Below are 27,153 nucleotides of genomic sequence, written 5' to 3'. Positions count from 1 at the left end.
GGGTTTGTGGGAACGGAACAGACCGGCAGCACCGTGGGAACCGAGTCGGTGGTGGGATGTCGCTTAACCTGACACGAAGTATACACTGCAGGAAATGAGTTAAATGGTTTGATCAGTGGGGATGAAATCAATACCGTGCACATTAAATATTCTTGTTTCAGTTGAGTATATGTAGGATTTAACCGCAATTGCAGTTCGGTAAAAAAAAGGGTACTTTATTGCAACATATTTAAAATTATTCAAGAGTGGGAAGCTTAACATTCATTTTACTTTTCTTTATAAGTTGATGGTTTGGTGTATTGTTGATTTTTGTCATTCCCTTATTTGCATAAAGTGATGGATTTTATTATGTTGTATGCATGCTGTGGAACTGGTGATTTGTGAGTTAATCCGTACACCCATTTTTCCTACTTCTTGCATTTACTCACATCTTCTTGATGACAAAATGCTACACAATTAACAACTACTGTGATGTAATAACATCTTTCCCAAAAGCTTGTGACAAAAGAAGTAAACAGAGAGATATATTTTACATACAAAGAAATTACAACACAAAGATTTCTGTACTGGGTGTTTATAATTGAACTTTCACTACTCGACAGACCCCCGTGAAAAACTAGTGACGAGAGGGTAACATTTGTTAACTGCAGACCGTGTTACAGGTAAGGAGGAAATCCGAGTCCGTCACAGATTTTTGATTGACATTTACGTCGTGTGAACCGGTTTCTTATGTGTCGGTTGCACTGTGTGTTGTGCCTGCACTTACTCATTTCCTTTCTTTCAGATGGGAACTGACCAACTCACATCTCCGAAGCGGGAGATCGAGGCCGTATTTGTCGAAGAAGCAGCTCCGGTAAGTACAGATTTATCCTGTGGAAGCCGCTGTTTACAGCACAGTGGAAGGTGATTCGTACCAGCCGTGCTATTACGCTCAGAAATGGTGCGTAAGAAAAGTAACAGGTCCCCTGTGCATTCTGCTCCCACCTTCTTCGTAAGCATACCCTCGTAGATTAAAGATTATATTAGATTAGACTCAGTTTTGTTCCGTAGACCCAAAAGTGAGACGTTTCTTGTGGGTGTGGAACATGTGGGATGGTTAAAAACTTTTTAGTTTAGTCTTAACTTAGTCCACCAATGCAACAATGACCTGAAAACTAGTCAGATAGTAAACTTAAAAATAGTCATAACAAGTTGCTTACAGTCCGTATTCTGCTTCCAAATCTTATCGACAGTGGTTTTGCTTTCGTAAAAAGTGGAAAGTCTAATGCTCTGTCTACCGTGTGGATTTTTAATGAAAATCAGACACAGTTGTGTCTTAACTGTAAATACCTCAAATCCCGGCCCCGCCCCCGCCCCCGCCCCCCTACGTGCAGCCACCCGAGGCTCGCACTTGCGGCTGGGACTCGCAGCTTCCTTTGTGGACTGAACATCTCGAGGGTGTTTTTATTTTTTTGGTACAGATGAGAAAGGTAACACTTAGTTTGTGACTGCTATTTCCTTACCGATTTTTTCTACACTAAAATATTAATACAGTACACTGTTTAAATTTGTATTCTCTGTTCAAATAAATGTGACTTGTGCAGCTTTTCAAATTGAAATCTCAGTCATCTTCGTCCTCTGCATTGGTCTCTTCCTCATCTCTACCACCGAATATTGCACGGATGTTCCTAGAAATTGGTACATCTTTCTTAATTCGCAAGAAGAATATGGTACTGAAATTTAATGTTATATTTATATCTAAGAATAAGATAATCAGTGACATTATAATTAACTGTAGTCCAAAATTCAGACTTACCAGGAAAACTTTAAAAAATGTGAAATGTGTGCAGCAGAAATTTCAGTGTGATGTTTTCAAGCTGTGGTACAGTTTTAAGACAAGGAAACAATGCACCACAAGGGGATTATCCAAACGGATGGAAATAGGCAGGTGCTTTATACGTGTACAGTCAAACAAATAATTATAGTTGCAGAAAAATTGGACGTTTGGTCCACCTCTGGCTCTTACACGAGGAGTTATTCGGAGTTCTCGGACGTCCTGAAGGATATCGTGCCAAATTCTGTCCAGTTGGTGCATTAGATCGTCAAAATCCTGAGCTGGTTGGAGGGCCCTGCCCGTAATGTCCAAACATAGCCAACTGGGGAGAAATCCGGTGACGTTGGTGTCCAGGTTAGAGTTCGGCAAGCACAAAGGCGAGCAGTAGAAACTTTCGCCGCTTGCGGGCGGGTGTTATCTTGCTGAAATGTAAGCCCAGAATGACTTGCCACGAAGGGCAACAAAATGGGCCGTAGAATATTACTGACCTACTGCTGTGTTGTAAGGGTGCTGTAAATGACGACCAACGGTGTCCTGCTATGAAAAGAAACGTCAGCCCAGATCATTACTTCCAGTTGTTGGGCCGTACGACGGGCAACAGTCAGGTCGGTGACCCACCGATGTCTGGGGTGTCTCTGAACATGTCATTGGTCTAGAATCTCGTCGACTAGAGTGGAATAGTCTTCAGCAATGAGTCCCACTTCAAATTGAGCACCACTGACCGTTGAGAAAGTGCCTGCCCACACACGGTGAGAGTTTTTACTGCTTATCTTCCTGTTTGCTAAACCCTAACCTGGACAGTAAGGTGACCAGATACCTCTCAAGGTGAGAACGTTTGAAGCGCAGTGGGCCAGGTCATCGAGCCATCTCGGGAATTTGACGATCCGATGCACCGATTCGAATAATTCCTTTGTGGTACATCGTTTTTTATTATTTTTATTTATTTTTATTGAAACCACTGTTCTTATTAAAGTCAAACTCAGGATTACATAGTTTCATATATCTCTGAACAATTTTGTGAATATAATAGAGGGAAACATTCCACGTGGGAAAAATATATTTAAAAACAAAGATGATGTAACTTACCAAACTAAAGTGTTGGTATGTTGATCCACACACACACACACACACACACACACACACACACACACACAAAATTCAAGCTTTCGCAACCCACGGTTGCTTCATCAGGAAAGAGGGAAGGAGAGTGAAAGACGAAAGGATGTGGGTTTTAAGGGAGAGGATAAGGAGTCATTCCAATCCCGGGTGCGGAAAGACTTACCTTAGGGGGAAAAAAGGACAGGTATACACTCTCGCACTCACACACATATCCATCTACACATATACAGACACAAGCAGACATTTGTAAAGGCAAAGAGTTTGGGCAGAGATGTCAGTCAAGGCGGAAGTACAGAGGCAAAGATGTTGTTAAATGCCAGGTGAGGTATGAGCGGCGGCAACTTGAAATTAGTGGAGGTTGAGGCCTGGTGGGTAACGGGAGGAGAGAATATATTGAAGGGAAAGTTCTCATCTCCGGAGTTCTGATAGGTTGGTGTTAGTGGGAAATATCCAGATAACCCGGACGGTGTAACACTGTGCCGAGATGTGCCGGCCGTGCACCGAGGCACGTTTAGCCACAGGGTGATCCTCATTACCGACAAACACTGTCTGCCTGTGTCCGTTCGTGCGAATGGACAGTTTGTTGCCAGTCATTCCCACATAGAAAGCTTCACAGTGTAGGCAGGTCAGTTGGTAAATCACGTGGGTGCTTTCACACGTGGCTCTGCCTTTGATTGTGTACGCCTTCCGGGTTACAGGACTGGAGTAGGTGGTGGTGGGAGGGTGCACGGGACAGGTTTTACACCGGGGGCTGTTACAAGGGTAGGAGCCAGAGGGTAGGGAAGGTGGTTTGGGGATTTCATAGGGATGAACTAAGAGGTTACGAAGGTTAGGTGGACGGCGGAAAGACACTCTAGGTGGAGTGGGGAGTATTTCATGAAGGATGGATCTCATTTCGGGGCAGGATTTGAGGAAGTCGTATCCCTGCTGGAGAGCCACATTCAGAGTCTGATCCAGTCCCGGAAAGTATCCTGTCACAAGTGGGGCACTTTTGTGGTTCTTCTGTGGGAGGTTCCGGGTTTGAGGGGATGAGGAAGTGGCTCTGGTAATTTGCTTCTGTACCAGGTCGGGAGGGTAGTTGCGGGATGCGAAAGCTGTTTTCACGTTGTTGGTGTAATGGTTCAGGGATTCAGGACTGGAGCAGATTCATTTGCCACGAAGACCTAGGCTGTAGGGAAGGTACCATTTTAGTTTCACACGAGTTTAGTAATTGTGATATTTCGCATGCTATCGAGCAACCTGCAAGTCGACGCGTACCGGGGACAGGCGGTTGGCGCACTGGGCCCGACAGGGGTTTCGAGGGGAGGGAGCGGTGGGCAGTCCCGCTCTGTACGGCTCTCGGTGATGTTCTGCCCCAAACGTGAGCAGCCAGGCACACTTGTTTCCACACACCTCATATAATGGAGCCACAGTAATTGTTTCACTCCAAGCTAACTGCCAGTTTTTAGAATCCGTTTTCCGTATTGCATCGAGCGAGGTAGATTGGCGGTCAACGTCTAGGACGACGGCAGTTCAAATTCCCATCCGGCCTTATCTAGATTTTCTACAGTTTCAATAAACTGACTGGCCGAGATACCGGCATAATCCTACAAAAATTATGCATTCGATTTCCTTTGACGTTTTTGTCATGCGCCTCTTCTTTTTACTGGTGAGGTGTTAAGCACTGATCTGTGTTTCTTCCTTTCGTCTGTCTTCTCTTTTAATCTGGCACAATTAGGCAGGAGGCCCGATAAAATGAAATACGTATTTAATTGTATCGACGAATATCAGGTTTTGGATTGTCGACTCGTTGCTGGAGATTTTGTGCATATTTAAATTGCAATGTTGTATTACGTTAATAGACTAGAGCTGAAAGATTAATCCTCTTTTCATTGCACAGTTTGAACGTGATTCGTCATTCGATTAATCCTGTTTTGTGTCGAAGAGTTTCTTACGTCTTCGTATCGAGTGACCGCTGCTGCTGTGAGGGAGATGTCACGTATCGGATGTTCGTTCTCGCACACGAGCGGACTTGAGAGTGCAGATCTGTGTGTATAGTAAAGAAAATAAAATTGTAAGAGAAATTAAAATCTGAAAACTGTAATTCAACTATTTACTCTTCTCTTATTACTCGTCCATTTCAATTTGAATTATTAGCATATGGTTATTTTAATTATTATTATTAAATACATCCCAAACTTTGTGCCACGAATAATCCGATGTAAATGAGACTCGCTGTATACTGATGTAGGTAGATATGTTAGTGAAAAATACTAGTGTAATCGTGAAGTATTACGCCGACAGTAGGAAACGAAAAGTAGCCGTGTAGTAAAGTCGGGTCGGTCGGTCGGTTTCGGGGAGGGGACCGAACACTGAGCTATTCGTTCCCGTCGGATTAGGGAAGGAAGTTGGGCGTGCCCTTTCAGAGGTACCATCTCAGCATTTGTCTGAAGCGATTTAGGGAAATCGTGGAAGACCTAATTCGGGATGGCCAGATGTGGGTTTGAACCGTCATCCTCCCAAATGCGAGTCCAGTGTGCTAAGTGAAGGTTATGCAGCTGTTTTATAGTGGCAGCTTTCTTTCTGATTTAATTAAGTGTAACTGGGACAAGCACAATAGAAATAAACAGTGGAGTGATAGTTTAACAAAGTACACAGATGAACACGTTTCGTGTCCGTGAAGGTTCTCCTCCCCGATTAGACGTAGGGAGCGAGTGAGTGAATGAATGACTGGCGGACTGAGTTGGCTGTTCCCAGACACTGGCACCGCTGCACCTTAGTGGGAGTCCACTGCTGATGCACTTCACTCAGCCTACTGCACATATCTTTGCAGCTGAAAGTACTGTCACACCTGGCAGTATCTCACATCTTTCTGCACACTGTATTGTCACTCCTACTTGTGGCTGCCTCAGTCTGGGTCACGTCATATTGAGCCCCTCTGATTACCTGACTGCGAAACTTGTTCCTCGTCAGCTGAGCTATCTGTTTCTCCCCTCCGACAGTTCCCTTTGTACTCCTCCGTTTGTTTTTTCTCCGTTCTCACTGTAGTACCGACTTACATCTGCCGTAAGTTCACGGCGTTCTGTACATTCCTGCTTTTTTACGAATTCGGTGAACATCTTTGGCTGCCTTTGAATGTGCCTTTGTCTGCTTGTACGTTTGTCTACTACAGTAATTTACCTCTTTCTTTCCCTATATAGCCAGTGACATCCTTAACGGACAGTATAATGATCTCAAATTTTGCAGGTGGCTTGTGATATTACTGACCTTAATGTGCTGTAGAAACTCCTATTCCTTGCTTTTAAATAATGAAGATGGCACTTTGGATGTTTAAATTTTTGGTATTACACATTTATTTTCACAGTGACCACCTAGCTGCTACTGAGCTCCATTACTTTCACAAAATATGTCAGCCACATACGTAGCGTTACAAAGTCTAGCGTCAGTAGACGAGTGTCACTGAAAGTAGCTTTTGTGACGATTTGAATGCGTGTGTTTGTATGTAAATATATCTAGTGGCGACTGACTGTGCTTGTTAATTACTGAATGACTGTTGCGAACTGCAAGAACATTACTGAATGCGTGCTTAACAGCAACTGAAAGTACTTTACAGTGGCTCAGAGGAGACTCATTGAATATTCACTATTAAAACGCTTAGTGTCTGTACAGATGTAACTCGATAAAGACTAAATGGAGACCGACAGGAGTTTAGTTTACAGAGCCAGTTTATACTTGAGTGTAATTTGTTTTACATAATATTGAAATATAGAAGAATTACATTTTTAATAATGACGTGTTGTCTGTCCCTTTGTTGCCTGTCAGTACTTCTAAATTCCACCCCTTTCTATCCTTGTTTATTCTGTTTACACACACATTTTTGACTTCGCTTGGCTGCAAGTATAAACACTTTTATTTCTAGATCTCCTTTGCTGTTCAAAGGCTAAGTTTATATAATCTTTGGTGACAGCCAAAGTTTTTCTTAGGACAGACTGTATTTGCTTTTCCTTACTGTCGTACAATTGTTAGGTAAGCAATTTTTGTGTTTCCTAGCGTAGGTATGATGGTTAGGTCCTGTTTTATTGTCATGCATGCCTTTTTGCTAAATCTGTGATCTACACACACACGCCTGATTTAGGTAGACATTATGATGTAGCATTAAAACTCAGTTATTTAGGTTGGGGTGTGGGGTACCCAACATGTCAATTACTGTGGGCATCAAATTATGTTGAGCCAAATCTGGGTATCTGATATGCTGCACATTGTAGACAAAACATTTGAGTGTGGTCACGACACGATTTAAGTACGTATATGCAAAAACGAGAGCAACTCTGTTTACTCCTTTTCAGTTTCTGCACAAGTGTGAGCTGCCCGACAGCCCCGATACCGCGCGGGATCCCCTGAGCATCGAGGAAGAGGTGAGTGCATCTTCACCTGGCTATTTTTCTTGTGTTGCTGTGGTTAATTACACTGCATTGTGTTCATTGTTCAGCAGTTGAGTACCGTATTTACTCGAATATAAGCTGCACTTTTTTTCCGGTTTTTATAATCCAAGAAGCTGCCTGCGGCTTAGAATCGAGTGCAAAGTAAGCGGAAGTTCTGAAAAATGTTGGTAGGTGCCGCCACAACTAACTTATGATGTCGAATATATGTAGCGCTATACAGGCATGCTTTGCAGGCACAAAGATAAATACTGGCGCCAAAATCTCTGCGTTAGTAAATAAATTTAAGAAAAAAAGGTGGAAGATGAACTTTTTTCTCCGCCTCGAGTTTTGACCACTGCATTTTCATACATTATCCAACGAAGTAAATACAAATTCCATATTGTTCATCTTCGAATGTAGCAGCCTTTAAATGTACTACGAAAATCCGACTGGAAAGACTGTTTGGGATGGTTGTCAATACACAAGAGATGGTTGCTAATAGGAACTTTTATGAATTGTGAATCACATGCAGTATTCTCTTCACCATAAGAATAATACGAATGTAAACATTTTTCCATGTATTCCTTCGTGTTTCGTGCTATATCATTTAAATCCTGTCTGCCTAATAAACTACAAAACTAGAGTGAGACAACAGCAAACGCAGAAGAATATACATATCATGTCATGTTTATATTCGTATTATTTTTATGGTGAATAGTGATACAGTCAGAAATGAAGCACGGCAATTGACTAGATTTTTAAATCTAAGATGACTCTAAGTTCTGTGCAGAATTTGATGTACTAAAGAGGCGTCTGCAAAGATTTTCAAACGGAGAAAAATTTTCACTAAACTTTCGTTCAGAACATCTATCATACGCAGTCTATTATTTGGTTCTTGTTGATCATTATCAAAGAAAGCAGCAGTGTAAGTAACAACAAATAGCAGTCTCTTGCCATTGTTTCGCTAATGAGACGATTCCTCTCTCTCTCTCTCTCTCTCTCTCTGTTTTTTTTTTTTTTTTTTTTTTTTTTTTTTTTTTTTTTTTTTTTTTTTTTTTTTTTTTTTTAAAGCGGCGGTAGTGTGCATAAAAGCCATGCCCCGAACGGCGACAGGTCGTAAACACTCATTATCAGAATGCGACAAACAATGCACGACACAATACAGTAATGCATTTTGAGCTTAGTCAAGGAAACACCTATAACAAAGAGAATGGCACTTATCAGATCAAAGAAAGATAAGCAATCGATTCAAACCAGACAAAGCATGTGAAAAAGGAAGTGTACCCGTATAAATACGGACGGAGCACCTGACGCATAGCAATGACTACCTGGTAAAGCTTAAATGCTAAGCTTACCACACGAACCAAACTACTGTAGCTTTATCGTCATGCATTCGACCTAAATTGTGTCTCATATTACAATGGACCAACTTTGTTTCGGTTTGGAGGTGCGGTCTAAAACATTTCTCTCCCCTTGAATTTCGAGTCACAAATTTCAGGTGCGGCTTAGATTCGGCAAACTTTTTTTTTTTTTTCCCCTTGATTTAGAGTCTCATTTTTCAAGTGCGGCTTAGATTCGAGTGCGGCTTAGATTTGAGTAAATACGGTATGCAACACAGTTCAGAATGTGTGATGCCATAAACATTGAGATCTTTGAAAAATTAGTATTCGCTTAAAATGGAGCACAAATTACCGAGACTGTAGCGATCTAACGTCGGAATACAAGAGCACTCTGCAACTCGCGATACATTTTATACATAATTCGAAACCTCTCCTGAACTTTTTCTCGTATACACATTTAAAGGCAAATATTTAACACATTAACTCGTTTGTAAAGTAATCGGACATTTGGAGCTGTTTTACACGTGGAGTTCGATCTTTTAAAGAATCTGGGGTTTACCGGTATCACTGAAATGTCTCTGTGACCTGAAGGCGGGGAAATTTGTCATCTTCCCTGTGAACGGAGACTCCCCCACTGTGGTCCTGAGACAGAGGGCACCTGTCAGCTCTCATGCCCGGATTACAGATCTGCTCCAGATGATAACGTTCCTTTCATCCGAACTGTTCTGCGGGACCCTTTAATCTCTGGGACCCTCGCACTGACTCGGAACTGCTCCTGACCCACACGCCCCAAATTTCAACTTCTCAGTCACCGCAAAATATCTCGATCCTGACGAATTGTCTCTTCCGGATTTCCGTCCAGAGCCTTGTATCATTTATAAAACACACTACCCAGAACACCCCTTTCTCACCCAGAAGCCTCACTCTCACTATCACTGCGACACCGTTCTACGCCGACATCCCGTACGAGTGTGACTGCTCGGCTGTAGGTCGTTAGCTCTCCCAGTGCCTCCAAAAACCTCGTTTATTGCCACCCTGCCTGAGCTTATTCTTATCCTGACCTACTTCACTTTCAAGGGTCAGACTTAAATAGTTAGGGTAGTGCTAGAAGAACTAAGACAGACCCACCGTACACCAAATTTTATACAGACCGGTGTTAGCGGCATTTCACACGACCCGGAGATCAGGCCCCGCGGCTCGGTGGGGATTTGCCGGTGACACTGCTGTGGCCTGGATTCTCTGTGAAGGACTCTTCCACTTCCTCCGACAGCCTAATCACTTTTTACCGACCCAAATTCACTTGCTCCTTGTTGAGATCAAAAAGTATCTTGCTTGACATTGATCTCCTCTTCATTGAAACCACACCCAAACCTCAGTCCTTACAAAATGTACCAATAAGCAAAAATGCCTCCACTAAAATAGCTGCTATCCCTCCCATATAAATGCTCGCTTCCCTACACCTGTGACAAATTCGTCCGTTTTAATGACGAGTCCCTCGACTGCTATACTGACGACCTCTTCCGGCCGTTCTTCTCGTGCAGCTACCCGACACATCTTGCCCTTCCACCCTCTGACAAATTCTGTTCTCACTTCCAAAAGTCTCAGAAGTAGACAGTTGGATGAAGTGAAGAATATTACTGGCATACCTTTTCACGTTATATTAAGAAGAGCTGAATATCACTGTGGATGGAGATGTCTAGCCAGAGATTCGATAACTTAAGAAACGAATGACGAAATGATGTCACGACGTTCGACAAGGCCTTAACCGACTAATGGTGACAGATGTTTTTCTTCTGAAAATTCCCATTTGAGCCCCCGGGCATTGTTTCCCCTTCCGTGAGGGCTATACTGACCTCTTGCAATCCTCGCATTATACACTGAAGAGCCAAAGTAACTGGTACACCTCCCTAATATAATGTAGGCCCCCTGCAGGAACACAGAAGTGCCGCAGCACGACGTGGTACGGACTCGACCGATGTCCGAAAGAGTGCTGCAGGGAACTGACACCACGAATCCTGCAGAACTGTCCATAAATCGGTAAGAGTACGAGGGGTTGGAGATCTCTTCTGAGCAGAATCTTGCAAGGCACCCCACATATGCTCGATAATGTTCACATCTGGGGAGTTTGGTGGGCAGCGGAAGTGTTTAAACTCAGTAGAGTGTTCCTGGAGCCAATCTGTAGCAATTCTGGACTTGTGGGGTGTCACATTGTCCTGCTGGATTTGCCCAAGTCTGTCAGAATGCACAATGGACACGAATGGATGCAGGTGATGAGACAGGATGGTTACGTACGTGTCACCTATCAGAGTCGTATCTAGACATAACAGGAGTCCCGTGTCACTCTAGCTGCACACGCCCCACACCATTACAGATCCTCCACCAGCTTGAACAGTCCCCTACTGACATGCAGGGCCTACGGATTCATGAGGCAGTCTCCATACCCGTACACGTCCATTTGTTTGATACAATTTGAAATGAGACTCGTCCGATCGGGTAACATGTTTCCAGTTATCGACAGTCCAATGTCGGTGGTCGGTTTTTGACGGGCCCAGGTGAGGCGTAAAGCTTCGTGTCGTCAGTCACCGAGGGTACGCGAGTAGGCCTTCGGCTCCGAAAGCCTGTATCGACGATGCTTCATTGAATGGTTTCCACACTGACACTTGCTGATGGCCCAGCATTGAAATCTGCAGCTATTTTTGGAAGGGTTGCACTTGTGTCACGTTCAACGGTTCTCTTCAGTCGTCATCGGTCCTTTCTCGCAAGATCTATATCCGACCGCATGGAATGTCGGAGATTTGATGTTTTATTGGATTCGTGATATTCACAGTACGCTCATGAAATGGTTGTACAGGGAAAACATGACTTCGTCGCTACCTCGGGGATGCTGTGTCCCTTTGCTTGTGCGCAGACTATAACTTAGACTTCAGACTCACTTAATTCATGATAACCTGCCACTGTAGCAGCAGTAACCAATCTAACAACTGCACCAGACACTTGTCGTCTTATATTGGCATTGCTGACCGCAGCACCGTATTCTGCCTGTTTACGTACCTCTGTATTTGAATACGCATGCCTATATCAGTTTGTTTGGTGCTTCAGTGTATTCCTAAATTAGTTTAGGTGAGAACTCCAGGCACAGAAACAATACTCTAAATCAGTGTTACACCTCTTCACTTTCTTTATGAATTGAATTTCATTATTTCCCTTGCCACATTTTATTTTTTTATCATCATCATTCCTCTTGCTCTGGTTTTTGTTCGTCCCACACTCATTTTCCGCTTTTCTCATAGTTTTTTTATTATACTATTTGCACTACTTTAGGTTTCTGTCTTTAATTCCACATTGCTTCCCACTTTGCCCTTCAGCCCTCTCTTAAACAGGCACAGTGTACTATCTTGATATCTCCCTCCAGTCTGGGATCTTAGGCACATGCCCTTCGCTCCAACCTTCCCCCCCTTATCCCTCTTCATACTTGAGGAGGAAACTGAAAAAATCAAAACTATAGAAACATTCTCCCATCTATTTTTAAGTGTTTCATCTGCGAGTACTTGGAATTCCAGAATTATTCTTGAAGAATTTTTTGCGTCTACTATTTTGCACATCTTGACTGTCTTTAATAAGTGATTTGTTATAGCAGTACTATCAGGCTGTAATGCAGAAACGTTCTTCTTATGTGATATTGCGATATACGTGGTAATACACAGTGATACTCTTACCTGGCCATCCTTCCTTTCTTTTTGTAATATTACCAGTGCCCATGATGATCTGAATTGAATTTTCCTTTTCAAAGTAATAGTCATTGTATAGAAGTGCAAGTTACACACACACACACACACACACACACACACACACACACACACACACATTGTGTGCTGATGTTAGTCATACTTCAACTGCATGAATGCAATTAGTGCATGCATCAAAGCTTAGACTGCCATTAGATAGAGAGACAGAAACCTCCATGTCATGACCATAGTTTTCACATATATATTCACTGAAGAATCACAGTGATCAAAATTAATTTCATTAAATGATTTTTTGTTATGGCTTGTTACAGGGTGGTGCACTTGGTAATGATCCTCTTCCCATTTGTGATCTGCAGAGAATTAAGAAAGAGGTATGTAGCTGCTAACATCAAGTTCTGTTAATTCTTTGCTTGCCCCACAATCAGTAATGTTGCCGGCTGCTACTTAGCTTAGAGATACCTGCACGGATGTCAGTGCTGATAATGTTGTCTGTGACGAGTACGTTCCTCACTCGACACACGACACTGTTTGTGCCTTTTGTATACCCTGCCGGGCCTGGTAGCAACACTAATGCACTCTAGTGGCTGTTCTTCCTGTCACAGAGGATTGCAGCTTTTAATCATTTGCAGACCCTCCAATGGTGCACAAGCGGACAAAGATACTAATGTAGACACGAGCCATGTCTTCCAACTGCTTCACATTTGGTCAGGCAGTGTAGTTTCCAATTCTAAATGAACAACAGAAAAGCACACAGACATTCACCAAGTGAAACGTCCATTGAGATTTATGTTCTTGTCTTGCACCTTTACATTTAAGGGTATTGAGATACTTTTAACCACTGGCATCCATTTCTGAAATGTTATTTTTTTTAATTGGACCAAAGAATGTGTTTTTTTAACATTTTTTATGTGACTGCACTGAAGCATCATACGAGAATAAGTCAATTATTATCCGCAAATTAGTTATATTTTTGTTTATTTTGGTAGTACTGTCATTTTATGTCGATGATGCTTACTTTATTTATTGTTATATCTTTGCAATTTTCAAGCTGCTATGTTAGTTTGTTTATAACTGTCGTGCTGTTAATCGTGGCTGCTCCGCTGTCTGTTTGCACCAAAGAAGTGCAATGTTCAGTGATCTGTCTTTTGTTGTCAGAAGGCGTGTCAGGGACCGAAATTCATTGAAGACTTTCGGTACAGTAGGGTAACAGTGTTTAGCCACAACGGAGTGTCCACGAACGGATTGAAAAATTCCGAAATGATTGCACGAGGATTACACACGATGAAGGAGCCGGACGACCGTTTACCACCACAAATGAAGAAACCACTGAGCATTCACACGAAATGATTCTCTTAGACAGATGATTAACTGTTGACACACATTGTCTGCAAATTAGTCACGGTTCTGCCTACTAAATCATCCACAACAGACTTGGGTTTCATAAAGTTTGTGCAAGATGGGTCCCAAAACAACTCACACAGTTGCATAAACAAACGCACTTAGACATCTGCAAAAAACATTTGGATCGCTGCGGTAACTTCTCAGACAGGATCGTTACTGGTGTTGAAACACGGATCCGTCATTACGAGCAGGAGAGTAAACGGCAGGATATGGAAGGAAACATCCAAATTTGCCATGCAAGAAAAAGTTAGAGATGCGACTGTCCGCAGGAAAACTTATGCTTACGGTTTTTTGGGACGCACGAGGTCCAGTACTAGGACATTATGGGGAGAGCGACACAACAGTAAACAGTGTACGTTACAGTGAGATGCTGACTGCCATGCTGAAGCCTGCAATTCGAAGCAAACCCCAAGGACTGCTGTCAGAAGGTGTTGTGTTGTATCACGACAATGTCGTCCGCATACTGCTGCCCACACTGCTGAAACACTCGCGAAACTCAAAATTGAAGTACTGGATCATCCTCCATATAGTCCCAATCTTGCCCCTCCTGACTATCACTCGTTCGGACCACTCAAACAGGCATTAAGGGGCCGTCGATTTGCTTCGGAAAAAGCAGTGAAAGAAGCAGTGCATTCCTGGCTCGCATCTCAACTGAGAACGTTCTTTTGTGACAGCATCATGAAGCTCATTCAATGACGAACGGAATACGTCGAAAGACGAGGAAACTGTGTCGAAAAATGATGTTCTTGTAAGTTTCCTATTTGATTACAAAAAAATTTTGTAACTACTTTGCGGATGATAATTGACTTACCCTCATATTTGCATAGTTTTCATACAGGACCTGCAGTGTGTCTCTCAGCTTAAGTAAACTACGCTGAGATGACAAAAGTCGTGGGAGACCTCTTAATGTGGCGTAGGACCTCTTCGCGTCTGCCACAGGGCAACAGCTGACATTTCATGGACTCGGCAAGTCGTCGGAAGTCCCGCGCAGAAATACTGAGCCGTGTTGGCTCTGTAGTCGTCCGTAATTACGAAAAGTGCAGCAGGTGCAGGATTTTGTGTGCAAACTGACGTCTCAGTTGTGCCCCGTAAATGTTTGACGGGATTCACATCGGGCGATCTGGGTAGCCGAAGCGTTCGCCCAAATTCTCCTCGACGTTCTTCGATCGCAAACAGTTGTGGCCCGGTCACGTATTGCTCGGTCATTTGTAAAAATTCCATTGTCGTTTTGGAACGTGAAGTCCGTAAATGGCCGCAGATGGTCTACAAGTAGTTCAGTCAGACCAGAGGACTCTGTCCATTCCGTGTAAACACGGCCCACGACATTACGGAGCCACCACCGGCTCGCACCGGTGCCTCGTCGACAACTCGGGCCCACGGCGCCGTGAGGTCTTCGCCTCGATCTGACGTTGCCGTCAGCTCTTACCGACTGAAATTGGGACTCGTGTGATTAGGCCACCGTTTTCTAGTCTTCTAGGATCCGAACGATACGGTCAAGAGCCCGGGAAAGGCGCTGCAGGCGATGTCGTGCCGTTTACAGAGGCACTCGTGTCAGTCGTCTGTCGCCGTAGCCCACCGGTGCCAAATTTCGCCGCACTGTCCTAACGGGTACATTCGTTGTACGTCCCGCGTTTGTTTCTGCAGTTATTTGACGGTGTACGGCTTGTCTGTTAACACTGACAACACTGCGCAAATGCCGCTGCTGTCGGTCGTTAAGTAAAGGCTATTGGCCACTGCATTGTCTGTGGTGAGAGGTAGTATCTGAAATTTGCTATTCTCGGCACACTCTCAACACTGTAGATCTCGCAATATTGAACTGTGTAACGATTTTCAAAATGGAATGCCCCGTGCGTCTAGCTACAACTACCGTACCGTGTTCAGAGTCTGTCAATTTCTGTCGTGTGGCCGTAATCGCGTCAGAAACCTCTTCGTGTGAATCACCCGAGTACAAATGACAACTCCACTGATGCACAACTCTTTTATACCTTATACTACTGTCATCTGTATATCTGCATATTGCTATCCTGTGACTTTTTTCACACCAGTGTGTATTCCGATGCAGTGTCAGCTCGTTTTAGAGTATGACGTAGAAAGTAATTTTGCGTCATTTTTGTTCACATTTTGTAACACATTTCCAAACCTTGAGAGATCTTAATGTGAATGATTCACATCATTAAATTTCATGTAGTAAAATCCATTCTCTGTATATAATACCCTTCGCATTCCACGTCAGGATTGCTTGGAAAAAGAAACTAACTGCTCACCCACCAATGCAGAATTTTACCATTTAAAGAAGTTTTGAATCGGATGTGTTTTTTCTCTGTGTATAGTATCTCCTGCCCCTTTCCTTAGAAATGAGGACCAAAAATTGTGTGGAAATATGTGAAAAAATGCACTTATAGCTTCAGTTAACAGTAACTATTTTCCTTTTTTCAGGTTCTTGAAGAAGATCCAGTAGCAGTCTCAGGGTTCGGTCTCCTTATTAAACAGGACCCAGACTTATATTTAGGAGTGGATGCAACTGAGAATAAAGTAAGTTTTCACATATTTATCAGATTTTCCCAAAGAACTGTAATTCGGGGATGTAATGTTTACTGCTTGCGTAATGACACACTTACCTCCACGGTAGCTTTGTGTGACAGACACACCAGGTAACTCCGACAGACTCAGCAGGGTACAGCTTTGGTTTTCTGAAGCTGTGGACTGCTGGGTGTCACGGGTCCTTCGGTACTGTAAGCTTTGGATATGCTTTAGTAACAAATATACAGAGCTGTGGAACATTGTGTTTCTCAGGAGCAGAGATTTTTTTCTTAAGCTCCAAAATGGTTCATGGTGTGGGTTCCTGTAGTCATGTCCTAGTTCATGAACCACGGGCAATGTATGAGTGGCCAAGTAAGTGGTCCCGACAGTCGGGATACCAGTTACTTTGGAATAAGGCTGGGCACTCGGACATATTCTGAGTCGTGGTCACCTTTGTGCTCATACGGCAAAGACTACCAACTCCACCGGTTAGTCCCTCAGCCGTTAGGGGTAAAACCCAATGGGACTCGGGGCAAGTAAGGCTAGCAACATGCTTCCCTGGTACTTTAAATATGATGCTGGCAACAATCAGAGCAAAATGCCTCTGACCTATGGAGGTGACAGTGTCCCACCTCTGACAAACCAGGGACTCCTAAGATACGACTTGGCAAACAAATGGTAATGAGATGGGGAGCTATTAATATCAATGGGGGCTACTCTGGGAAGAAGGTAGAGCCGGCAGAGGCTGCAAGTAAGATGGGGCTGGACGTTCTAGCTGTTAGTGACATTCGGGTAAGGGGTGAGAAAGAAGAGGAAGTGGGAGAATACAAGGTCTACCTGTCAGGAGTCAAAGCAGGAATAGCACAATGGGGTGTAGGGCTTTACATCAGGAAAGAAATGGAACCCAGCGTAGTTGCAATAAGGTATGTAAACGAACGACTGATGTGGATAGATTTGACAGTGTCTAGCAAGAAAATTAGGATTGTGTCAGTATATTCGCATTGTGAAGGGACAGATCAAGATAAGATGGATAGTTTTTATGAGGCACTCAGTAATGTAGTTGTTAGAGTAAAGGACAAGGACAGTGTTCTGCTCATGGGTGATTTTAACGCCAGGATTGGAAATCGAACAGAAGGGTATGAAAAGGTTATGGGTAAATTTGGAGAGGATATGGAGGCCAACAGGAACGGGAAACAACTCTTGGATTTCCGTGCCAGTATGGGCTTAGTAATCACAAACTCCTTTTTTAAACATAAGAACATTCACCGGTATACTTGGGAAGGCAGGGGAACCAGATCTGTCATTGACTATATAATAACAGAGCAGGAATTCAGGAAGGCTGTGAGGGACACACGTGTATTCAGGGGATTCTTTGATGACACTGATCATTATTTAATCTGCAGTGAAATTGGGATAATGAGGCCGAAAGTGCAGGAGGTCAGGTCCATATGTAGGAGGATAAGAGTGGAGAAACTTCAGGATAAGGAAATCAGGCACAAGTACATAACAGCGATCTCAGAAAGGTACCAGTTAGTTGAATGTAGTCAATTACAGTCACTGGAAAAGGAATGGACAAGGTACAGGGACACAGTACTAGAAGTGGCTAAAGAATGTCTTGGAACAGTAGTATGTAAAAGTAGGATGAAGCAAACAGCTTGGTGGAATGATACAGTCAAGGCAGCCTGTAAAAGGAAAAAGAAGGCGTATCAAAAATGGCTACATACCAGAACCCAGGTAGACAGAGAAAGTTATGTTGAAGAAAGAAACAAAGCCAAACAGATAATTGCAGCATCGAAGAAGAAGTCGTGGGAAGACTTTGGAAACAGGTTGGAGACTATGCGTCAAGCTGCCGGAAAACCATTCTGGAGTGTAATTAGCAGTCTTCGAAAGGGAGGTAAGAAGGAAATGACAAGTATTTTGGACAGGTCAGGAAAACTGCTGGTGAATCCTGTGGATGCCTTGGGCAGATGGAGGGAATATTGTGAAGAGTTGCTCAATGTAGGTGAAAATGCGATCAGTAATGTTTCAGATTTCGAGGTAGAATGGGATAGGAATGATGATGGAAATATGATCACATTTGAGGAAGTGGAAAAAATGGTCAATAGATTGCAGTGCAATAAAGCGGCTGGGGTGGATGAAATTAAGTCGGAACTCATCAAATACAGTGGAATGTCAGGTCTTAAATGGCTACACAGGATAATTGAAATGGCCTGGGAGTCGGGACAGGTTCCATCAGACTGGACAAAAGCAGTAATCACACCAATCTTTAAACATGGAAACAGAAAAGATTGTAACAACTACAGAGGTATCTCTTTAATCAGCGTTGTGGGTAAAATCTTCTCAGATATTGTTGAAAGGAAAGTGCGAGTATTAGTTGAGGACCAATTGGATGAAAATCGGTGTGGGTTTAGGCCTCTTAGAGGTTGTCAGGACCAGATCTTCAGCTTACGGCAAATAATGGAGAAGTGTAATGAGTGGCACAGGGAATTGTATCTATGCTTTATAGATCTAGAAAAGGCATATGACCGGGTTCCTAGGAGGAAGTTATTGTCTGTTCTACGAGATTATGGAATAGGAGGCAAACTTTTGCAAGCAATTAAAGGTCTTTACATGGATAGTCAGGCAGCAGTTAGAGTTGACGGTAAATTGAGTTCATGGTTCAGAGTAGTTTCAGGGGTAAGACAAGGCTGCAACCTGTCTCCACTGTTGTTCATGTTATTTATGGATCATATGTTGAAAACAATAGACTGGCTGGGTGAGATTAAGATATGTGAACACAAAATAAGTAGTCTCGCATATGCGGATGACTTAGTTGTGATGACAGATTCGATTGAAAGTTTGCAAAGTAATATTTCAGAGCTAGATCAGAAATGTAAGGACTACGGTATGAAGATTAGCATCTCCAAAACGAAAGTAATGTCAGTGGGAAAGAAATATAAACGGATTGAGTGCCAAATAGGAGGAACAAAGTTAGAACAGGTGGACGGTTTCAAGTACTTAGGATGCATATTCTCACAGGACGGCAACATAGTGAAAGAACTGGAAGCGAGGTGTAGCAAAGCTAATGCAGTGAGCGCTCAGCTACGATCTACTCTCTTCTGCAAGAAGGAAGTCAGTACCGAGACTAAGTTATCTGTGCACCGTTCAATCTTTCGACCAACTTTGTTGTATGGGAGCGAAAGCTGGGTGGATTCAGGTTACCTTATCAACAAGGTTGACGTTACGGATATGAAAGTAGCTAGCATGATTGCAGGTACTAGTAGATGGGAACAATGGCAGGAGGGTGTCCACAATGAGGAAATCAAAGAAAAACTGGGAATGAACTCTATAGATGTAGCAGTCAGGGCGAACAGGCTTAGATGGTGGGGTCATGTTACACGCATGGGAGAAGCAAGGTTACCCAAGAGACTCATGGATTCAGCAGTAGAGGGTAGGAGGAGTCGGGGCAGACCGAGGAGAAGGTACCTGGATTCGGTTAAGAATGACTTTGAAGTAATAGGTTTAACATCAGAAGAGGCACCAATGTTAGCACTGAATAGGGGATCATGGAGGTACTGTATAAGCGGGGCTATGCTCCAGACTGAACGCTGAAAGGCATAATCAGTCTTAAATGATGATGATGATGATGCTCCAAAATGGTTCAGACATGTACCTGCAACCTCAACACTGTGACGGGCTGGATGGTTGTCGAGACAAAACTGTAGTGTTTGGGCGACCTCTTTGGAACCTCCAGTTGCACAAAACTTGCTCGGCTATTCAGGGCAGATCATGAGAGATACCGCTCGGTCCATAAATCTCTAAGGTTCCCGATTGGATAAGTGCTTTGTCTGAAAACAACCAGTAGAAGGCGAGTGCTCCAGGCAGCCCACCGAGATCGTCTGCCTGACACAGACTGCCTGTTAATAGCGACACCCATCACCCTTCCTCAGAATGTATTTGTCCCTGTCAAAAGAGAGGTGTATCACTTGAGAAAGCGTTAGTTTTTTACATAAAGCCATGTCACAGAATGCGGGAACTCTACAGTCTGTTAAACAGTTGAGAAACAGTGTGTGTTTCATGGGAACGTATTTTTTCCATTAGAACATGTGCTGCTGAACTGCTTAGGGGGTGATGGTGATGGTGACGGTGATGATGGGTTTCAAGAGCCATCACCAGCATGATTGAATGTACCCCATTTGTCTGCTTCTAGAGTAAATTTCCTACCCAAGTTAGAATACTTGCATAGCATGTATCTGAGGTGGGAATTGGGGCACCAGCCCAATATTCACCTAGTGGGACTTGGGAAACCACCTAAAAATCATATCGAAGTGGCCGGCTCACTAGTGCTAGTCGTTAACTCTCAAAGCACATTTGATCCCTGTGTCCGAGGTGTGGTGCTTTGATGCACTGTACTATTTGGGTGCGTGAACTGTGTAGAGAATTGTGGGTGCGTGAACTGTGTAGAGAATTGTGGGTGGGTGATCCGTCCCCACAAACCAGCAGCCTGTAATTTCAAGGTACTGTGGGACCTATGTATAGACATTTAGTGCCACAGTACTCTGGAAACTTATTGTGACTTGCCGAATCCGTACCACGCAAAACCACTGCCGAAGTGTAGTCCGGAGTTGGACGAGCGTGCTACAAAAGGAGATGGTGATAATGTTTTGGACCGTCAGAGTACAGTTATATTGCTAGTCTCCTTCAGATCACCATCAAAGATTGCAGGCAAATTTATTTCTCAGAAAAGTTCATCCCTTCGAGTCGGCCAAGAACCGTCTGACATATGTCACAACTAATGAAATCGTCACTTTGAAAAAGAAGCTCGTGATAAGATGGGGGATGGGGGTTGCCAGTCTTTCTTACTGTGCTGCACTGGTTCCGAGAGGCAAATCAGACGACGACACGAGCAGACACTACAGGGTTATTAAAGTCTACCCACAGAGAACGAGTAGCCCCAAATCAGCTTCACAACAATTGCCGTATCAACTCTTTGGTGCAAGAAAAAGAGGTGAGAAATTGAATGAAAACTCTCCACTAAGGATGTTTCCATTTTACAGTGAACAAAAATGGGTTCAGACACTGCTTGGAGCACAGAGCTTTTTGCTTCTGTTTACCAAACTGCATCGCAAGTATCTGATACCACTGTGTTAAGGTGCTCTATTTAACCCCCACGAGGACAACTTTAGTGAGCAGAAGCCTAAAAGTGTGGTTCCCGTCTTTGTAGATGGTGCTAGCCCCTCTTTTTCTCTCACCTTCTTGTAGCTAAGATCGCAGCAGTGACTGGAATACCCCAGCGAGTTAGAAGACAGCGGGCTGTTCCCTCTGCCTGTTGCATTGTAAAGAGGCTCTCTCCCTAGATTCGTCATGCAGCTACCTCTCCCATTTCTCAGCTGGGGTCGGGGGATTCAATTGCAGCCCGTGCGATGTGCCCCATTGGCCTAAACAGTCGACAGCCCCTTCTGGACAGTGTCTCAGAATGCCCCGCACACGGAGCAGCACTGCCAGGGGTAGATGGCCACGTATTGTTCCACGGTCTTATCCTCTCTCACACTACTCGTTGCCAAAAGATTGACTATTTACACTCCGATGCTCACTTCCTTATTTGTATATACTACTAGATGTATCCAAAAGAAAGCCAACAGGTACTGAACCAAATTGGGCAGCAGCCTGATGTGTGCCGGAGTGGAATCCAAATTTGGTGGGATCACTTTGCGTCAGACTCCACCCCACTGTCGACCCGTATGTGGCAGAGTCTTCCGAACGCAGTCGGGCCTACGTGCTCTGTGAAAGTTTGTCACAACCGTCTGCCGAGGGTCGTGCAGCACTCCGATAGATTGGTGGCACCGTCGTCGACATCGGTACGTGGCCTGAGGTTTTCCTCTATCAGAGAACAGGAAAACGTAACCTTTCCGTGTGCGGATTTTCCGTTGTCCGTATTCTTCAGTTCGGTGATTGGCGTGTCCTCGGAGATGGACGTGGGCTTCATCTGTGCACAGAATGTTTTGTGGCCATTTATTGTCTACTTCCGTGCAAGCGAGAAATTCCAGAACGAATGTTTGAGTTGCTGGCAGGTCAGCAAGAAGCATATCTGGAATAGTCGATTTCGTGTGGATAGCAGTGCAGGGTGTATCGTAGAATGTTATGCACTGCACTCGTAAGTGTCTCCAACGTTTACGTAATTCCCCGTGCACTGAACGTTTGCACTCCTCCACTCGATCCCTTCTGCAGTGCCGTGCCGTATCTGCGACAGATGTAAGATGAACTGCTTTCCTCCCTTGCCACACTGCACTTCAGAAGAGCTTATATTTTCAAATTTTGTAATAATTTTCTGTAGTCCCGTGGCAGACATTGGACCAGTGCCTTTTTTCACACCCTCGAGTGTCCGGAACTTCTGCAGGGCTATCGACGCACTGTCACTGTTCTTCTAAAGGAGCTTTACCAGTAGCACGGGCTCCTTCGTGGACATAATTTATTTTGTGCGTCTCGGTTACGAATTGAGGCATTGCCATTTGTCGTGTGTCTGTTGGTGTGCGTATTCTGACATTTATAGCTCCGTCTATTGCCAGATTTTCATAAACTTTTATTTGTATTTATTTATTTATTTATTTATTTTATGTTTTCCCCTCTCTCCATTTCCCAACGTGTCAATAATATGGTTTTAAAATTTGATGTTGTTCTGATCAGTTGTTCTCTTTCTACTGCGTTTTAAAACTGAAGCTTTAATTATGGACACCCTGCATAATACAAATGGAAAAGTGTGGGCTTTTCTTTAAAATAGTTTTGTTCTCAGATATTGTTTTCATATTGGCCCATGTAAGGCAAAAATAAGTTAGTTAGTAATTTAGTTATATATTTGCACAGCAGAATTAGCTTTTGACATTTTCGTCCCTTTGCTAATGTAAAACGGGACTTGTTCCACGGTCTTAAATATTTTCTTAGCACAGCAGATGTATCAGCTGTCACTAAGAGCTGTTAACAGAGGGAGTAAAATCTGAGTTTCTCTCGTGGAACCAACTTTAAATCCAGATTGAACTGTTTGGATCTACATTTTTCCAAGTACGTTCTGAACCATTAGAGTGAAATGTGGTATACCATGGTAAATTCACATCTGTTTTCTTCCTGTGACTCTCTCAGAATCATATTTTTTTTCTGTGTTTAAATATGTATAATTGTATATCTTTACTTTGGTGAAGTAACTAAATCCTTTTATCAAAAAGTCTTAATTTATTGACCTAATTCTTTTCTTCATGTGACTTTATATGATTATTTTAGGTCTACTCAAATTTCTGATAGGAACAACAGTGCTTCATTCGAAGAAAGTTATCTACAAAATATTGCCCGTGACGAGCTGGCGACGGAAGTCGACACACTTCATCACTTGCCGTGTTCCGACACAAAGAATTGTCTCGCCAGAGGATAATTCCTTCTGCAGTACAGATTGTATGAGCGTGATGGACAGTAGCTTTTCTGTCTCCAGCTGCAGTTCGTGCCTACAGAGCTTTTCACCAAATACAGCCTCCTAATGGATGTACTCACTCACATTGATAAGGTAGAGTTACTGTTACTCGTCTGTACCTACTGTGTGAAGTTTTTCTCACTGCACTCGAGGATGTAAAATACAAGACAGGACATCATTGCAATATTTGTAATGGTGTGGTTTATTGTGTGTGGTGAATCTACCATTCATTGCAACAATAAGCAAATATATTTATATTGTCGAATTCTAGTTTTGTATCAAGTGTTTGATTTTGTTATCTTTGTTTTGTGGGCAATAATATGATGATATTAGAATAATGGTTACCACGAATGCTTGAGCTCTTAACCCCTAGCTTGCGTGTGCGTGCGCGCGCATAGAGGGTGAATTGAATTAAACTGGAACATTTATTCGAGAAAAACACTGTACTGTCCAAATTAAGTCCCAGGACATCTCCTGGGTGCTTTCGGTAAATAAAATATGTTTCTTGTATTACATGAAGTATAATAATAATTCTTTCTTTCTCAACTCATCTGGTAAGTCTCACCTGACACACTGTTCTGGGTGACTTTTTCGGAAATGTGTCCCTTTTTTTAGACTTCCCGTGTCCTTTCTCGTCACCCTTCTTCTTTCCCTTTCAGTCCTTCTGCCTGAAGGAGGAGTTACTGGCTCTGAAAGCTTGCTTAATTATAACCTTCTTATTTGTGTGTTTTCTGCTGCCACGCGGTGAGTAGATTTTTCGTCTATTTGATTACATTATATTGTCAAAAATTGTTTTCATTGTTAAACAAATGAGTACTAATTCGTGCTATAAGCTCCTCACATATTTGAATTTCGTCTGGTCAAATAACCTGTTTTTCTTGCATAAATTATGTAATTGGTTTACATTTCCTCAACAACATTATGATGAGTTGTATTGAAGATATGCAGAGACCACATTTAGTTAAGTTCACCCTTATTTGGTGCTGCATGTGCATCCAAAACAGTGAAATAAATTGATTGATACTTAAACAAGTACGGAAAAAAATAGTGTTAGGTTTATGTTTTCTTTTTTTAAAATTAAATTCGTTGTAACTGTTATCGACATTGAATGTTTCGAAGGTATCTTTGAAACTAATCTTGTTATTGCTCACTTTAAGCTGTAAACGTTACTTGTAAAGTACTTCAGTACAAACAGTTTCATTTTGCAAAAGATTTTGCACTAATAGGACTGATTTTTGTAATTTTCTTCTTTATGTAGAATGAGTAAATTGGTTGATACATTATTATGGATATTATGGGCATTACTTGAGTAAAATTAAGGTTTTATACAAAGTGATTCTTATACAATCAGTAAATTTCTGACAGCTCATGACACACAACCTTCCTCGGCCCTGTCCCAAATCCTGACACATACTCACAAGAAAGCCGAAGACTTCCCAGCACCAGCCAAAAGTTCTGAAGATGGCTTGTACATAAGCCGAAACTGGTTAATAAAGAAGCATTATTGCGATCGCAACTGCTCATTTTAATTTAAATTCCTTTACTTTACCATCCTACAAGCTGCAGTTACCTTTAGTTACTACAGGGTGTATTGTTAATAAACATTAGATTTTGCACGTCTGTATTTCTGAAACTAATAAACATATACAGTGAATTTTGTTTTTTGATGAACAGGAAACAGAAAAAGTTTTTTTCATATCTTTTTATAGGATTTCAATATGCAACTCTTGAGATGCACGGAAAATGTCAGTGCAATAATCAAATTGTTCCCACACAGCAGGGAGCATGTCTCGAATTACAGCTTCCACAGCTGCTGTTATGTGATCTCTCACTTCATTGATTGTTGTTGGTAATGGAGGCACATAAACAAAGTTTTTATAAACCCCCACAGGAAATAACCACATACAGTCAGGCCTGGTGACCTCAGAGGCCAGTAATGTAAGGCTGAATCATTTGGTCCAGTGCGATCGATACATCATTCGGTAATCATTTGATTTAAAAATTCCTGCACATGCCAGTGTCCCATCCTGTTGGTAAATGAAGTAGTTTAAATCAGTTACCAACTGTAGGAAAAGAAAGTACGAACGGGTTTCTGCGGACTCCTTGTGAAACTACGGCGGACGTGTTCGATGTCTGTGTCGGACACTCTGGGACCGCCCGGCGAATTGCCTTTACACAAAAACCCTGTTTCTTGAAATTGTTCGTGCCATCGTCTAATGCTTCATGCTGTAGGAGGATCCACACCGTAGTTGGTACAAAGGTCATGCCGAACAGTTACTACTGACCCGCACTGCGCAAAACATGGAACACAAAACACTTTCTGTTGTCCCGACACCATTTTTACTAGAACCAAAATGGGCACACACAGCTGCTACCTAGTGGGAACCGTGTAAAACTCGAGAGTTTGCTCTTTCTGACAGTACGTTGTTCACACACGTCTCAAATAACACAATAGTTATGAATTTTTTAAATCGGATGATACTTTTTGATGCACCCTGTATATTGGCAGAGCATTTTCACAAAGCACAACACAAACTGCGCACAGGTGATATCAAACAAAGGAAGTCAAACTCTGATGTTTAAATTCTGATGAAGTGGAGATTTTTACATCTACCTGCTCTGCTCTGCAGTTCAGCAGGCGCTGTGTGTCGGGTTGCTCCTGACATCTATGTTGCCATATGCTAAGCAGTCAAGGATTCTATTCACCCAAGAGAGATAATGTCAACATAGTTAACACAATCTAAAATTATGAAAACGATCTTGGACATTGTAGCGTATATTGCATGATCACTGAAGATTTATTTGGTCTTGTGACACATTTCTAAAGTGATCGTGATAGTGTGGAGTAATTACAGCTACATTTGAAAAATGACACGAGAATAATGCAATCCACTGCATATTTTTAATTATACATTATTAACAAAATAAGTTCTTAATTGTATTGTCATATTCATTTACTTTCAAGGAAATTTTTGTACTTCTATATTAAAAAAACAATACAAAATAAAATAAGCAAACAATGAATTAGAAACTAAGATTCAAGACCCTGCACCAAGTCAACCCAATCATTTGAAACGTGTGTTGCAACACATGATGATGATGATGATGATGATGATGATGATGATGATTACGCACAGATTATTTCAACTGACTGAATATACTCAGGTAAGCAGTTGGTATAATCCATATCAGCTTGTTACCACAGCTGCACCATTTTAATCTGCAAAGTTGTTTGACATTACTTTTTTATCCTTTATTCTTAATTCTACTCATTCTCCAAATGTACGAGAGGATGATTTTGTCACAGCATATAGTAATGCTGATGTTCACTTTTTCAGTTATATTTAAATAGCGTTCAGTTAACTTTTTTCCTCGATTT

At 42.5% G+C, this 27,153-nt stretch overlaps 1 protein-coding gene across 2 annotated transcripts; it reads left to right on the top strand.

Annotated features, from left to right (window-relative positions):
* Nucleotides 1-778: 778 nt before the first annotated feature.
* LOC126108659 (uncharacterized) lies at nt 779-25,272 on the top strand. Of its 2 annotated transcripts, none has more exons than XM_049913970.1 (5): nt 779-853; nt 7,258-7,326; nt 12,730-12,789; nt 16,256-16,351; nt 23,612-25,272. In XM_049913970.1, exons 1-5 carry the CDS (start codon nt 785-787, stop codon nt 23,660-23,662), a joined length of 345 nt encoding a protein of 114 aa, XP_049769927.1. In that variant the 5' UTR covers nt 779-784; the 3' UTR covers nt 23,663-25,272. The 2 variants fall into 2 exon arrangements, with proteins under 2 accessions (XP_049769927.1, XP_049769928.1); XM_049913971.1 differs by having other exon boundaries at nt 23,591-25,272.
* Nucleotides 25,273-27,153: the final 1,881 nt, after the last annotated feature.

Source organism: Schistocerca cancellata, chromosome 11 (assembly GCF_023864275.1).
Source record: "Schistocerca cancellata isolate TAMUIC-IGC-003103 chromosome 11, iqSchCanc2.1, whole genome shotgun sequence".
In the NCBI taxonomy this organism is placed as follows: Eukaryota; Metazoa; Arthropoda; class Insecta; order Orthoptera; family Acrididae; genus Schistocerca; species Schistocerca cancellata.
This window is presented reverse-complemented; position numbering and strand designations above follow the sequence as displayed.

Excerpts from the sequence above, each read along its gene's own strand:
- LOC126108659 (XM_049913970.1), top strand. The coding sequence starts at position 785 with ATGGGAACTGACCAACTCACATCTCCGAAGCGGGAGATCGAGGCCGTA. Across the intron at positions 12,790-16,255 it reads TGCAGAGAATTAAGAAAGAG|GTTCTTGAAGAAGATCCAGT; the intron begins GTATGTAGCTGC and ends TCCTTTTTTCAG. Across the intron at positions 16,352-23,611 it reads TGGATGCAACTGAGAATAAA|GAACAACAGTGCTTCATTCG; the intron begins GTAAGTTTTCAC and ends AATTTCTGATAG.